We start from the raw sequence: 16,273 nt of genomic DNA on the forward strand, positions 1-16,273 counted from the left end.
CAGAGCTCTCTGTGCTATATAGTAGGTCCTTCTTGGTTATCCATTTTAAATATAGCATGTCAATCCCAAACTCCCTAACTATCCCTTCCTCCTGCCCCTGCCCCTGCTCCCACCTCCCTGGTAACCATAAGTTCATTCTCTAAGTCTGTGAGTCTGTTTCTCAAACCCAATTCTTGTTAACTCAAATCCCACACTTTAGTCACTACACTATGTGGCCTTAACGGAGCACTTGACTCCATTAAGACAAAGTTCAAGTGAGACTCACGAAACTACACCCTGAGGCCAGTGTAGCTTTGCCATCTGCAGCCACATCCTCTCAGTGTTTCTTTAGCCATAAAGGGTTGTTGGAAACTGGCAACCTGGACTGTGCAGGAAAGAGAAAGAAGCAGTAAAGTTGCATGTGATCACGATTCATATTAAAGACTATCCCTTAATGTGTTCAGAGACCATCCCTGTGGGGCTTATGTTGAAGAGCCTCATTTTCTAATCCCATTTGTAGCTAAGGATCCCTTTATGGCCTTTGCTAAAATGTCAGCCTTGAGAGAGAGAGAAAGAGCTCTCACAATAGCCTTTCACTCTTTGAGGAGCCACAAAAGAGGTCATGTCCTGATCCAGATGGACTCCCATCCCTCACAGAACAAGTTCTGAGCTCTACCTGTCAGGATGTACAGCTCTGGAAAGTCAAAGAATCTGCAAGATGCGCCACTAGGGGGCCTGCAGGGTCACGGCCCTGATAGAAGCCCACCTCATGGTCCAGGGATGCTGAATACTCACTAGAAAGTGGAGTGATGCCTGCTCATCACTTCCTGACATAACCAACTGAGGTCTGAGATCCGAGCTGCACGGATACATCCAAAACCTTTCAACGTGAAGATTCTTAAAATATTAGAAATACCAAATTTCAGTGCTGAGCAGTTTCTTTACCAGGCTCCTCACCATGCCTGCTTCCTTTATCTGACCCCTAGGAGGCATGCTTTTCTGAGCTCCTACTGTTCTAATTACTCTTTCTGATTTGAGTTAATCCACCTCTCATTTCTCTCTCTGCTTCTCTGCCTTTGTCCACCTGTTGGTGTGTGTGTGTTTTACACACACACACGGTAAAAATTTTAAAGGTAGGGTTCAAAGCCAATCTTAATACCTCTATGTTGGGGAGTAAAGGGACTATTTATTAGAGGTTCCCATTCCAGTGGAAACAACTACTTATACCCAAATAGGTGTTGTTGTTTTTAAAATTGAGGTATAGTTGATTTGCAATATCATGTTAGTTTGGGGTGTACAGCATAGTGACTTGGATTTTTGTTTGGTTATTGAAGATTATATTCCATTATAGGTTACTACAAGTTATTGGGTATAATTCCCTGTGCTGTACAGTAAATCCTTGCTGCTTATGTATTTTATGTATAGTAGTTTGTATCTGTTAATCCCATACTCTTAATTTGTCCCTCCCTGACTCCCTCTCCCCTTTAGCAATCATATGTTTGTTTCTGTCTGTGACTCTGTTTCTGTTTTGTATATACATTCATTTGTATTGTTTTTTACATACCACATATAAGTGATATCATACAGTACTTGTCTCTCTCTGACTTATTTCACTAAGTGTAATATTCTCTAGGTCCCTCCATGTTGCTACAAGTGGCAATATTTCATTCTTTTTTATAGCTGAGTAATATTCCATTATATATATATATGTGTATATATATATATATATATCTCACATCGTCTTAAACAGTCATCTGTTGATGGGCACTCAGGTTGATTCCATGTCTTGACCAGTGTAAATACTGCTGCCATGAACACTGGGGTGCATGCATCTTTTCAACTTAGAGTTTTTGCTTTTTCTGGGTATATACTCAGGGGTGAAATTTCTGGATCATATGGTAGTGCCAATTTTAGTTTTTAAGAAACATGCATACTGTTTTCCATAGTGACTGCACCAATACATTCCCACCAACGGTGTTCAAGGGTTCCTTTTTCTCTTCATCCTCTTCAATATTTCTCACTTGCAGACTTTTTGATGATGGCCATTTTGACAGCTGTGAGGTGATATCTTGTTGTTTTGATTAGCATTTCTCTGACAATCAGCGATGTTAAGCACCTTTTCGTGTGCCTATTGGCCATCTGCATGTCTTCTTTGGAAAAATGTCTATTTAGATCTGCCCATTTTTTGATTGGGTTGTTTGTTTTTTAAATATTGAGTTGTATGAGCTGTTTGTGTATTCTGGATCTTAATCCCTTGTCAGTCACAAATATTTTCTTATTGATGATGGTGATAGTAATAATAATAGACACATGGATGGTAGAAAGAGTGCGATAATCTTCAGGCAAATTGTTTAACCACTCTGAGTTTTACATTCCTTATTTTCAAAATGGAAATATTACAAAATGCCCTCAATGGTAAAGATAAAGTGTATGAACACAATAGCACGCATAATAATTTCTTAATAAATGTTATTTTCCTTCCCCTCTTTCTCCCTTCTTGTTGTTCCTGGACAAACATTATACCAACAAAATGGAAATAAAAATAAGCTAAACAAAAACTGCCAACGATCTGACTGACACAAAAAATCAAAATTGTTCTCACCAGCTACTGCTTCTTGATTTTAATGTAATCAAAGAACAAAACAATTCAGTTCAAAATACAAAAACTTAAGTCATAAAACCTAAAGCCATAATACTCAGTGGAACAAATAGAGTGGAATCAGCCCACAATTATAGACAGCACTAAGGTGAAGTGTATCAGACTTGGGTAAAAAGCAAATTATGGGGCAGAGGAAATCTGAAGAATAAAATCAGATTTAAGGGACGTGAACGTCCTCCCACGCTTCAAATGAGGGGTCAGAAAGAGAAAAACAAATACCGTACGCTAACACATATATATGGAATTTAAGGAAAAAAAAAAAGGTCACGAAGAACCTAGGGGTAAGACGGGAATAAAGACACAGACCTACTAGAGAATGGACTTGAAGATATGGGGAGGGGGAAGGGTAAGCTGGGATAAAATGAGAGAGTGGCATGGACATATATACACTACCAAACGTAAAATAGATAGCTAGTGGGAAGCAGCCGCATAGCACAGGGAGATCAGCTTCGTGCTTTGTGACCACCTGGAGGGTTGGGATAGGGAGGGTGGGAGGGAGGGAGACGCAAGAGGGAAGAGATATGGGGACATATGTATATGTACAACTGATTCACTTTGTTATAAAGCAGAAACTAACACACCATTGTAAAGCAATTATACCCCAATAAAGATGTTAAAAAAAAAAAAAGAAAGGAATCAAAGTTAGCATGATGGCACAGATGTTGGTTTGATTCCAAAGCTTACCCTACCAAATTATAAAAATCACAAAAGAAAGTAATTGAAGAATTCATAACAAGATTTGCTTGGCAATGCTCAAAACCCAAAGCAAAGTAATTTAATAAGGGAGGCACAGTGGGGGCCCTCCTTGACCTTAGCACTGTATTATCCCAAACCAATCATCATCAAAGAAAATTAAGCTGTAGGGGGCATTATGAAGGGGCCAATGTAGTCAACTGCACGGAAACCTGCTCCAGGACACTGACTAAGCCCCCTGCCCTCCCCACCCTTCCTCATCCCTTCTTGCCCCCTCTGCAACTAGATCCCAGCAATCCTGCTCATTCTTCTTGAAGAAAGATGCACATGGATGCATTTCTGAATACTCTCATTTCTTACTCACTGAACATTTATTTTGTTTGATTTTTGAAAGGATACAAGGTTTTGGATGTCCATGTTCGTTGCCCTGTGCCTACCTCTGCTCTTGGCCCTGGGGACAAACAAATGAATAAGAGACAGGCCCAACCCTATGGAGGCTCAGAGTCTAGTCAGGATGTGACAGAGCAGGGCACTGAGGATGGGGGCGACATCTGATGAATCTGTACTCTGGGATGCATAGGGTGTTAAGGGAGCCCCTGGCCCTACCCTGAGAAACTAGAAGCTCCAGCAGGGGGTCGGGAAGAGTGAACGCTTCTGCTGAGGTTGGAGAGATAATCAAGAATCATCCTGGCCAACAAAGAAAAGGAAGGCTTTCCAAGCAGCACGTACCCAGGTGTATAAAGGTGAGGAGAGGGGAAGGAACTGCTCAGGTTTCCTGTGATGAAAACACTAGGTAAGTGGCAGCAGGAGCTGAGGCTTCATTTTGATCATGCATCTCTTCCATTTTTGCACAGTGTCACCAGGTAATGACACAGGTGCTGGAGTGAGAAAAATACTGAGTTCAAACCCTGGGTCCGATATTGACCCAAGCTTGATTTTCAGCAAGTCCCTTGCCCTCCTTAAACTCTAGTTTCCTAATTAATAAACGAGTTGTGTAGAAGCACAGTTGAGCTAATTAATGCACGGAAGAAACTTATCCCCACCCCTGATCCATCGAGGGCTCTCTAACAGTAGACACTGCGATTAAATTAACCTCCTGATTGTCCAAACATTGATGCAAGGCCCCAAAGGAAGGAAGGGAAACTCTGGGCAAAGTAACACAAATCTTTTATTTTTGAAATAACATCCTGTCCCAAACCAGCCTTCATCTTCACTTTGACCTTACACCAAGTCTAACTCAATTTTATCAGGAAAGTATCAAGTCCACTCTTACATATTAACTGAGCTCACCACTAGTAAATGAGTTGACTCATGAAAGAATGAATGAATAAAACCCCCATATATTTCAAACATCAAATCATTGCATAAATACACATTTGAGGAAGGGGTTGTTAGGTGCATCAATTTTATTATTAAACAAAGGTAGGTGTCTAACCATGATCTTATTCAGTTTCCTCAAACTGCCAAAATTCATGAATTTTGCCTAATGTAGGCCAAGGAAAAAGTGAGTTGAAAAGAAAGAGATTTCTTCTCCACTCCAGTCCCCAGAATAATAAAGCAAAATAAAGTCAAAATTCATATGTGCCTACATAAAGAGAGAGAGAAAGAAATTTTAAAAAATCACTATAAAGGATTTGAGAAAAGTAGAAAAATACCAATTCATTAAAAGGCTTTTCCTTCTAAAGATAAATCCACAAGGATTTAATGAAAAAACAAAAACAAGAAACAACACTGAAGCCTGAGTATTCTTTTGATCCCAAAGATAGAATGTAATTTATTCAAAGCCCTGCTTTTGGCAGTACTCAGGAATATTTTGTTGAGAGCTTTAAATGTTTATATCCTTTTCTGACACCATCTTTCCACTTATGAGAATTTGACCTGAAGAAATAAATATAGTAACTGAAAAACCATGAGGCACGAAGATGTTCACTATAATGTTATTTGTATTTGTGAAAAATTGGAATCGACCCAAATGACAATCAAGAAGGAAATGTTTAATTTTACATCTATTTGATAAATATTAAGTAGCCACTAAAATGATTTTTAAAGTTTTACAACAGTGTTAAAAAAGTACAGGATAAAACATATTTTCTCTAACATCATAATTATGTAAAACATTTGCAGAGATTCAAAAAAGACTCCCCAGAAATACCCACAAGAATTCCTAGAGCCTTATTTAGGTGGTGAAAAAAATATGTGTAACTGGTTCTTTTCTGCCTATTTTTAGAAATAGTCTAAACTTTTAAAAATGGTGACATATATTTATTTAAATGACATACACATTTAAATTATAAATGTATAACCTAAGATTTCCTCTCAAAACCTCTTATTTTAAACGTTGTCATGGATTGGGGGCTATTTAACCTGAGTGCCCTTGGAGTTGGGTTGGACCACAGATTTAAAGCATGTGAAGAAGGCTCAGGTATATTACAGGGTCAAGACAGCCAGAACTCAGCCTGAGACCCAGAGAAGGGGTTCTGTAGACAGCAATTGTTAAACAGGGAAAATACCACTGCCGTCATTCTCCTACAAGGAAACTATACATTTAGTAGAAATAAAAATGAAGTTTTGTTCACATGGCATTCCACTGTCTTTTCTGTCTCTCTGGTTTCCTTTATTTTTCTGTGTATTTTATTTCCTGCTTGTCAGTTTTCTCTCACATTCTCACATTTCTATCTTCAAAACTGAAAAGGAATTGAGGCATTTGGATTGTAAAATGTAGGTACATGACAGGACTACCTTCGGAAGCTTTCCTCAACTTCACTAAGCAGAATAAATCCCCAATTTCTGTTCTCATACCCTTTTCCACACTAAAGCACAGCCATTTGTTGTCCTCCGGAACTCAGTAGGGATACCTGAAGAAAAAGACTGAGTCCGATGCTTTATATTTTGAGCTGATGATAATGAAAGCACAACATATAAAAATTCATGGAATTCAGCTAAAACAGTGCTTAGAGGGAAACGTATAGCTTTAAATACTTATATTAGGAAAGAAAACGGGAGTAAAATCAATGATCTAAGTTTCAACATTAACAAGCGAGAAGAGGTAAGAGCAAATTGAAACCAAAGTAAATAGAAGTAAGAAAAAAATAACAAAAAAGCTGAAATCAATAAGATATAACAACAATCGAGAAAATCAATAATATCAAAAGTTGATGTTTTAAAAGGAACAACTATGTTCACGTATTTAAAAACTCAATAGTGTAAAGATATCAGTTTTCCCCCAAATGATCTATAGATTCAATGTAATAGCTATCAAAATCTCAAGCTTTCTTGAGGAAATTGACAAGATGATTATAAAATTTAAACGGAAGTGCAAAAGTTCTAGAATTGACCAAATAATCTTGTAAGAGAAGAACAAAGTTGAAAGCACTACCTGATTTAAGGAATTATTATAAAGCTGTAGTGATCAAGACTTTTTTTATTGGCATAAGAATAGATATATAGATCAATGGAATGGAATAGAGAATCCAGAAACAGACCAACACATATATGTCCAGTTGATTTTCAATCAAAGCACCTAGTCATTTGTTAATTAAATACAAGTCATTTGTTAATTAAATACACCATTTTAAATAAATGGTGCTAGGTAAATTGGATAGACACATGGGGAAAAAAAAGTGAATCTGGACTACTTCTTTATTCCATATACAAAAACTAATTTGAGAATGCAATGTAGACATAAATGTAAAACTTCTAGAAGAAAACTTGGAACTTTGAGGTAGGCAAAACTTTCTTAGGACACAAGAATTATTAACCGCAAAAGAAAAGAAAAATTGATATATGGGGCTTTATCAAAATTAAAATTTTCTACTCTCCACAAGACATCATTAAGAAAATGAATGGGCAAATTACAGACTGGGAATTATATCTGGAGCACTTATATTTGATCAAGGACTTATATCCAGAATGTATTTTAAAAAGCTCATCTAAATCAACAATGAAAAGACGAAGGGCCCAGTAAAAATTTAAAAAGGACTTGAGCACACCCCTCTCCAAGGAAGCAACATGGATGCCCAATAAGCACATTAAAGTGCTGGACATTATTAGCCACCAAAGGAATGCAAATGAAAACAATGAGGTAACCTCACAGCCACTTAATTGTTTACTGTCCCAAAGGCTGACAACACTAAATGTTGGTTAGGATGTCCAGCAACTGGAACTTACAAGCACATAAGCAGGATATCACTAGTGGGATTGTAAAATAGAATAATCACATTGGAGGTGGTCAGGAGGTTTTTTACAGAGGTATACATACATCTGCCCTATGACCCAGAAAATTCACTCTACCGTATTTAGCAAAGAGAAATGGAAACATATATCCACAAAATTTTGTACAAAAATGATCTTACTGCCTTATTCATAATAGCTCTAAATTGGCAACAAGTGAAACGTATGTCAACTGGAGAATGGATAAACAAATTAAGGTTTGTTAATATAGTGGAATACTACTGAAAGGAAAAAAAAGAAGAAAGAACTCAGTACTGATATCTACAGCTTCATGGTTAAATCTCATAAGTATTTGTTGGGTGAAAGAAACTAAACACAAATATACATATTTTATATTATTCAATTTACATGAATTCCAAGAACAGTAAATTTAATCTGTGGTACCAGAAATTCATAAGTGGTCGCTTTTGAGGTTAGGGAGAGACGTTTCTAGAAAGTGACATGAGAAAACTTTTCAAGGTGATGGAAATGTTCTACACAGTTGGCCCTCTGTATCTGTGGGTTCTGCACCGAGAATTCAACCAACTGTGGACGAAAAATATAAAAAACAATTCCAGAAAATTCCAAACAGAAAAACCTGAATTGGTAGCGTGCATGCTGGCACTGATTCGTGTGGCATTTACATTGTATCAGGTATTGTAAGTAATTTCATAATGACTGATGATTATGTAAAGTACACAGAAGGATGCTTATAGGTTATATGCAAATACTCCACCATTTTATATAAGGAATTTGAGCATCCATGGATTTTGGTATCTGCGGTGTCCTGGAACCAATCCCCCTCAGATACTGAGGGATGACTCTATCTTCTTTTGGGTGGTGATTACGCAGTTGTACATAATAGTCCAAACCCATGAAATAAACATTTAATATAAGTGCATTTTATTGTTTGTCAACTCTACCTCATAAAAAGACTAAGTGTTATTTGTCTTTATATTTTTATTATGTTCTTTTCCTAATATATAGTAGGTGCTAAGGCATTTTGCTGACATCTACTCAATGTCAACCTTGTACTGCAATCCGCACTGGACACTTTCCATTTTTGCACTGGTAAACTCAACTCATCTGGGCAGGCTTGTCTCAGTCTCACAGATAGCTCAGAGATGTGAATTCTCTTGACCAAAGCCACAGATGAAATCTGATTGAAAGTGGAACTTAACTTCACATATCCAAGCTCTTAGGCGGAAGCTATTCAAATTACATTTATTGAATGGATGAATAAGTGAATAAATGAAGGAATAAAGAGAAGAGACCATCCAACTTGCAAAAAGGATATAGTGCCTTTTGACTATTTACAATAGCTAGGACAAGGAAGCAACCTAAATGTCCATCAACAGAGGAATGGATAAAGAAGATGTGGTACATATATACAATGGAATATCACTCCGCCTTAAAAAAGAATGAAATGATGCTATTTGCAGCAACATGGATGGATCTAGAGATTGTCATACTGAGTGAAGTAAGTCAGACAGAGAAACAAGTATCATATGGCATCACTTATATGTGGCATCTAAAAAAAAAGGGTACGAGCGAACTTATCTACAAAACAGAAACAGAGCTACAGATGTAGAAAACAAAGTTATGGTTACTGGGGGTAAGATGGGGGGAGGGATAAATTGGGAGACTGGGATTGACATATACATACTACTATATATAAAATAGCTAACTAATAAGGACTTACTGTATAGCATACAGACTCTACTCAATACTCTGTAATGGCCTATATGGGAAAAGAATCTATAAAAAAGTGGATATATATGTATAACTGATTCACTTTGCTGTACATCTGAAACTAACACAACACTGTAAATCAACTATACTCCAATACATTTTTTTTTTTAAAAAAAGGATATAGTGCCTTTTGAGCAAGAATGAAAGGATAGAGATGAATGGGGAATTCTCTGGTGGCCCAGTGATTAGGACCCGATGCTTTCATTGCCGAGGACCCAGGTTCAATCCCTGGTCGGAACTAAGAAAGATCCCACAAGCTGCTCAGTGTGGCCAAAAAAAAAAAAAAAAAGAATAGAGATGAATGATTATCCAACGTCTGTGAGTGTCTGAGAAGGAAGGAGGCATGTAGAATCCCCAATGTGCACTGATTCAGCAGCAGAAAAAGGACAAAATATGTGTCTTGGAGCATATGCCTACAAAGCCCACTGCTGCTACAGAGGACAGCACTGTTGGTTTCCACCGCACAGGGCTGCCTAGTTTGTACCAGTCCTTTTACTGGGGGGGTCAGACCTGCATCAAAGGATCCCTTTCATCAACTTGACCAAACCTTCCGGATCACTGAACCTAGCATCCCCAAGATATAAAGGAGTGCCATCCCATGTAAGCCTCTCCCCACTCCTCAGTAAGGACTTCCAGTATGCCATGGAAGCAGGATGCTTCCTCACTTTGCTCCCTCCAAATGGAGGGCACTGTGGGGCATCAGAGTTCCTGATCCTCCCATGGAAGACTGTAGTCCTTCTGGGGACCACCTTTTCTGCCGCGAGGTATGGTTCCTGGCACTCAGCAGGGGGTGTGTACAATGAGAGTGTCCCTTGTCGCAGAGCAGAGAGCCAGGGCAAGGAACGAAGGCAGGTGCTGACTGGTGATACCCACACTCAATCTGCATTTGCATTCACACTTTATGACCTCAGTGATATTTACTGAGTGGAAAAAACAACCCTCTGTTACAACTGCTTGCCTGCGAAGTGACTTCCATCTGAAAAATACTATCTCCAGCCACAGGGTCTGAAACAAGCTACTTCTCTATTTATTCAAAGAGCCCAATGAGCTGTGAAGATTGACATTTAAACTATTAAACTGTATTCTATTTGACAATGTTATTAAATATTAGGTTTGATTTATGGAAAGACTTAATAAATTGGCAGCCTGGGTTAGCCCTGACACTGTACAGAAATTGGGTTATGCTGGGTGTTACTTCACAGAGTTGATCAAGCTAAAGAAAAATTTAAAAAGTCTTACCAACAACATTAAAGTCAGATTCCATGTGACAAAGTTATTAGCATACAAATTCGAACCACTTGCCAGCTCAATTCCGCATCCGAGCTTCTCTAATTGATATTTTTAATAATTGGGAAATCAAAAGATAAAATCACAGACTTAAATAACCTTTGCTATGTCACATGGAAAGAGAGCTAAGGCTTTTAAATATGGGAGCCAGGCATATATCTTGCTGCTTTGGTGTAAAAGAGGAAGAGAAATAGAAGCACAAGTAAACAGTATGCAAGGGGGTGCAGACACATTGGGTACAGAAATGGGGATGTAACCCCACGGGAAGAGGCAAGGTTGAAGTGAGACATGACTGTGCCATGGCTTACTCACGTCCACGTGACCTTGAACAAGCCACTTAATCTCCCTGAAGGTCAGTCCCATTTCTACACGATGGAGACAATAATAATCAAGTAGTTCTGTTTAGGATAAATAGAATATATGTAGATCATTTGGCAGAGTGCCTGGTACATAGTGACTGCTCAGTAGATTTCAGGGGGGAATTAGGCCAGGTCAGGAGTGAGGCTGGGTCCCAGTGTAGTGAGGGCAAAGGCTGTGGGCCATCAGAGGTAGGCCTGAAAAGAACAAGAAAGGACAAAGCCTGTATGCTACTAGATGGTATGGAACTTAGGTAATGGCATAGAGCTAGGTAATGTATCCCTGCATGTGCTGACATGCTATAGATGACATAAAGCCAGAGGGGGAACTACCTGCTAGATGTGCTTATATACTCTAGTAGGTAGTTTTATAGAGCTTAGATGATAAGCTACTGGATATGTCTATAAGTTATCAGATGGCATTGACCGATGGACAGTATCCCTGGAGCACCCATGGCTCTGGGCTAGGGATCCTCAAAACTTTTTCTACAAAGGGCCAGGGTAAGAAATATTTTAGGCTTTGGAGACCACGTGGTCTCTGCCACAACTACTCAACTCTACAGAAGTAGCAGAAAAGCAGCCACAGGCAGTATGTAAATGACTGAGTGTGTGTTCCAATAAAACTTTATTTGTAAAAGCAGGTGGTGGGCCAGATTTAGCCCATGGACCATAGTTTGTGGACCCTTGCTCTAGTCTGCCTCAGGCCTGACAAGTACAGGTGGCTGAGAGAAGTGAAGGCAGCCTCTCTCTACTCTCCAAGGACCAGCAGGACCTCTTTCCGAAGAGGTGGGTATCAAGAGACAAGGGACTATAAAGCTATTTACCTCATCCCTCCCATCAAGGAATTCACAGAGGGTAACCTACTCACTGATGGCACCAACTACACCCCTGATTTATGTGTCTCTGCTCAGTCAGACAACAAACAGGTGATTCATTCAGGGACAATTCAGTATTTATTGAGAATTACTGTGCACCAGGCAGGTTTGCTCTAAAAACTGCACACTGTGGGCTTTTAATAAATAAATAAACTTCCCTCCGCTTCCAAATCCCTTTCTGCTTTCTTCACCAGGGCCCAGAAAGGGCTGCCCCCTCCTTATCTGAGTGATGGCTGGCATGAAGGAGTAGGTCACAGCAGTGGGGGAAACCATGACATAATTCCTTTCTCTGGTTCTGATACTGAGCAAAAGTGATCACCTCTTGCTAAGCAATTTCCCACCTAAATTGGTTTCAGGTCATTAAAAGCTGCAGCACAAGGAAAAAAAAAAAAATAGCAGCTCTCTGAGGTTACATTCAACACCAAGCTCCTTGACTTCAGCAGCAATTAGACACTGTTCCACTACCAAGCACTCTCTGGAAATGGAGCCAGGGTCACCAAAGAGTAACTGGAAATTAGAAGTTGGAGCATCCTCCTCTTGCTAGAGCAGTTTCCTCTGATATCCCTTGGGGGCATCCAGTCCTCACCTTTGCCAGGCGGCCTGCATTGCACCCACGCGGGTTCTGTCTGGGATTCGGAGAAGCTCCTCCTCCCTGAATGTCAAGATCATGTCCATATTTCCCAATATGCTGGATTTTCCCTTACAGTTTCTGGATTCAGGATATGGCCCTCACTCAGGGCACAGCCATCCCCAGTCTGGTGTGCTTCAGGCTGGGGATTCATAAGGTATTTGAAGTCAAAACCTGGGGGTTGAGGAGCAGTTCCATAGGGGGCAGGGGACAGGAAGAGTTTCATATAAACATGTAAGGACAGTAGCCACCCAAACAGGCACATGCAGAAGGAAGGTTTGAGAGTGGGATCTGAGCTCTCCTTGCAGTAAAAAATGTAGTGCACTCCACTTTCTGACAGTACTATAAACTCACTTATATGACACCAGTTATAAAACCCTTAACATTTGCCTAATGCTGGCAGTCAGTTTTTTTTCTTAAAGATCCAAGTGCAAGAGGGAGATTTGTGACCCCAAAGCTGGCTTGGGGTTTATAAAATGAACGTGTCATAAAAGCAACACATCCTCTGTACTGGAAAAAGATTAGATTCTGTACCATGAAGCTTTAGGCATTTACAAAGAACCCCTTATTTGCATCTTCCACCATGTATTTTTTTTTTTTTTTTTGCGGTACGCGGGCCTCTCACTGTTGTGGCCTCTCCCATTGCGGAGCACAGGCTCCGGACGCGCAGGCTCAGCGGCCGTGGCTCACGGGCCCAGCCGCTCCGCAGCATGTGGGATCTTCCCGGACCGGGGCACGAACCCATGTCCCCTGCATCGGCAGGCGGACTCTCAACCACTGGGCCACCAGGGAAGCCCTGCAGGTCTTATTTTTTAACTTGTTAATGCTCATCTGGATTGTTTCCAGGGTCCTGGCTCTATATGCAGTGCTACCATGATCTTTCTTACCTCTGAGGTGCTGCAGAAGTTTGTTTTGGGTGGATGTATAGGAGCAGAATTGCTGAGTCATAGGGTATGCAAATGCTCCATTTTCTACTAGAACGGCAAACTTGTTTCCAAAGTGACTGTACTGAGTGCACTACTGGCAGCAATTAGCCCCCTGTTACTCCCATCCTTTCTACCGCCTCTCATTTGGGGCAAGTCTAATTGAGGTAAAGTGAGTGATGTATCTTTACGGTCTTGATTTTCCTTTTCTGGAAACACTAATGACTTTGAACATCTCTTCATATGATTATCGGCCATATGTGGCACCTCTTCTGTGAAAGTCCTGTACAAGTCTTTAGCCCATTTTTCTATTAAATTGTTTGAGCTTTTCTTATTAATTTTTAAAGGTTCTTCATATAACATCCATATAGGATATTAATCCTGTATTGATTGTATGCATTGTAAATATCCACTCGTAGTGTGTGACTTGCCTTTTTATTTTCTTTCAAGTCCCTTGTAATGAACAGAAGTTTGATAAAGTCAAAAGCTGCTATCTTTTCTTTTATAAGTTCTTTTTGTAGCCTTGTTGCAATGAATCTTCATAAGCATCCAGTTTGGATGGGAGTATTGGCTCTCTGTGAGAGACAAGGAAATCAGAGAAGGGAAACTCCAAGGCCATTTGGCCCAAGCCTTATATTCATAAAAGGTCTTAAATCAACTTTGTGTTCATTATCTCCAAATGAGGTCACCTACAGCCACAAAGATCCACTGTCAGGGATGAAAGAAAACCCAGCAGCTCAAGGCGAGAACGCCGTATTTCCCTGTGCACGAGGACGTAAGAGGTTTTAATAAACCTTGTGAGCATGGGAATGGCACATTTATGTTGCATTCTATTGTTTTTGTCACGATATCACTTGGTTAAATATAAACATTCCAAATCTACCATAATGTGCACTTTTAAATGTTTTAAGTGTCTAAAGGGAACCCGAAACAGGGAGTTGCCCAGGCCTCTCTCAACACTGAGAGGTTCCCGACAGGAAGAGCGGTGCACTCAATTTTATGTCATTGGTGAGCTGTGGGACTGGGATTCACACCCAAACGTGCCAGGCCCCAGAGCCCAGACTCTCTCTGCTGCTCAACTTCGCTAAATGACAGGGAGAAACCACTCCAAGCTAACTGCCCTGTGAGCACATGTGCCCTGGGGGGCTCCCACACCACACAAAGCACTGCCTTCAGGGGCCAGGGCCTATTGCTTCTGAAGCAGGACTCAGGCTCTGCCTCTCTCCTTGGACCCATTTGGGGCTCTCCTGAGAGGGGCTGGCAAACTGCTGAGGACTCTTCTCATCATGAAGAGCAAGGTGGTGGGCCCTAGTGGCCCCTAAGCTTTCTGCAGACTGCCCCCTTACATCCACTGCCCTCTGCAGTAAGGCTAAGGGATGGCCAAATGGCTGGGGATGTAGAACACGGGTATGTGTGTACATGAATATGTGTGTGCATTAGTGTGTGTGAGTAGTGGGAGCGTGTGCACGAGTGCCTTTGTGTGAGAGCCTGTAAGAAGGTTCCGCAGAGGTAGAATTGATGGGTAGGGAAAGGTAGGACACACTGAGGCAGGCTGGACAGGTGTGTGCATGTATGTGTGTACGTGTGTGTGAATGCATGTGTGTGAAGGTTCCGCAGAGGTGGTGGGGTAGGTTGAATAGGGAACAGAAGGGAAGAGATGCTGAGTGAGACAGGCTGGACAGCTGGTCTACCCAGAGAGGCAGTAGTGCTGGCCACGGTGCACATCTTTCTTGCATCATTCACTAATGACCAAGAGATAGTAGCCTCTGCACGTGAGGGTCATTGGGAAGAATGTGCCACCACCAGCAACATCCTGATGACACCTGCCTTCATCCCACCACCTTCCTCCTCATGGACCTTCAAGGGTTCTGCAGCATGTGGCAGATAAATACCAAACCCCTCAGTCTGGAACCCCAGGCATCAAAATTAACGAGGAGTGTGACCCACGGCTCTGATTCTCATCTGTATAACGGGATATTCATGATTAATTCGGGTCACTGTGGTAACTCACTGTAATAAATGAGCAAAGTCTAACCCACTGCTGAAGAATGTATTAACCTTTTCCTGCCCTTCCTCCTCCCATTCAGCCTCCATCCCGGGCTTGCTGTCCTTATCACCATCTCCCAAGCACACCTCTGCTCCACAGCTAGATCTTGCAGTGTGCCCACCCTCCCCTGAACCCTGTCTCCCTACGCCCTCTACCTCTCACCTGGTCTTCTGCGTCTGCTTTTGCCAAGTGTTCTCACCTGGGGTGGGGAGAACCCTCTGCGCCACCATCCTCTGAGCCCAGGAGGAGGGAGGTCCATGTCTTGGGCTTAACCTGTCTGCTCTTCCCTGACCCTTTGGAAACTTAGAAAAGCCATAAGGACCAGCCCCTTTGCTTCTCCAGCCAAAAATGGGTGTCTACCTAAAGAACGTGTGCCTCTTTACCTGATACCCACATGCTTATGCGAAGTGCCTATCTAGGCTGCTAACATGGATCACCTTGCAGGTGACAGGGATACTCAAAGGAGATGCCTCTGGGAAGGTATCTCCTACCCCAAGGATGACAGTCCCCATGGCCCCGTCACAGCACACACATGCCCAGGTAGCCAGCTCTCGCCTACCTTCCTGATGCCTTCTGAAGGGCTGGACACGCAGTTGTCAGCCCCTCCATTCTTGCTGATGGTCCGCCAGAGCTCAGCAAATGTGCTGTCTTGCTCTAGAGGGTTGGTGCCCTTGGCTCGGAAGTACTCGTACACAGCAGAATCCCGGACGGTGCCGTAAGACATCTCCACTTGTTTGGACAGGTCCTGGAATGTCCTGAAATATAAAATGGCCATGAAACATGGGTACATGTTGCAACTTGTAGGGACACACATGGGCTACAAGGCCCTCCTGAGGTCGGAGCCTGGCTGTGGCCACTGTCCACA

The 16,273-nt window shown here is 41.4% G+C and overlaps 1 protein-coding gene across 1 annotated transcript in view; it reads right to left on the reverse strand.

Moving 5' to 3' along the window:
• Positions 1-8,007: 8,007 nt before the first annotated feature.
• Positions 8,008-16,273, reverse strand: part of LOC111168743 (glutamate receptor ionotropic, delta-1) — a 177,730-nt gene continuing 169,464 nt past the window's right edge. Inside the window, exons 9-10 of the mRNA XM_089897788.1 lie at positions 15,968-16,163; positions 8,008-13,936 (exon numbers count right to left, since the gene is read on the reverse strand). Coding sequence (XP_089753914.1) covers positions 13,901-13,936; positions 15,968-16,163 — 232 coding nt within the window. The 3' untranslated portion in view covers positions 8,008-13,900. The remainder of the gene's footprint in view (positions 13,937-15,967; positions 16,164-16,273) is intronic.

This window comes from Delphinapterus leucas, chromosome 16 (assembly GCF_059928025.1).
Source record: "Delphinapterus leucas isolate spDelLeu-1000000601 "Yukka" chromosome 16, BTC_Dleu_Yukka2, whole genome shotgun sequence".
NCBI lineage: Eukaryota > Metazoa > Chordata > Mammalia > Artiodactyla > Monodontidae > Delphinapterus > Delphinapterus leucas.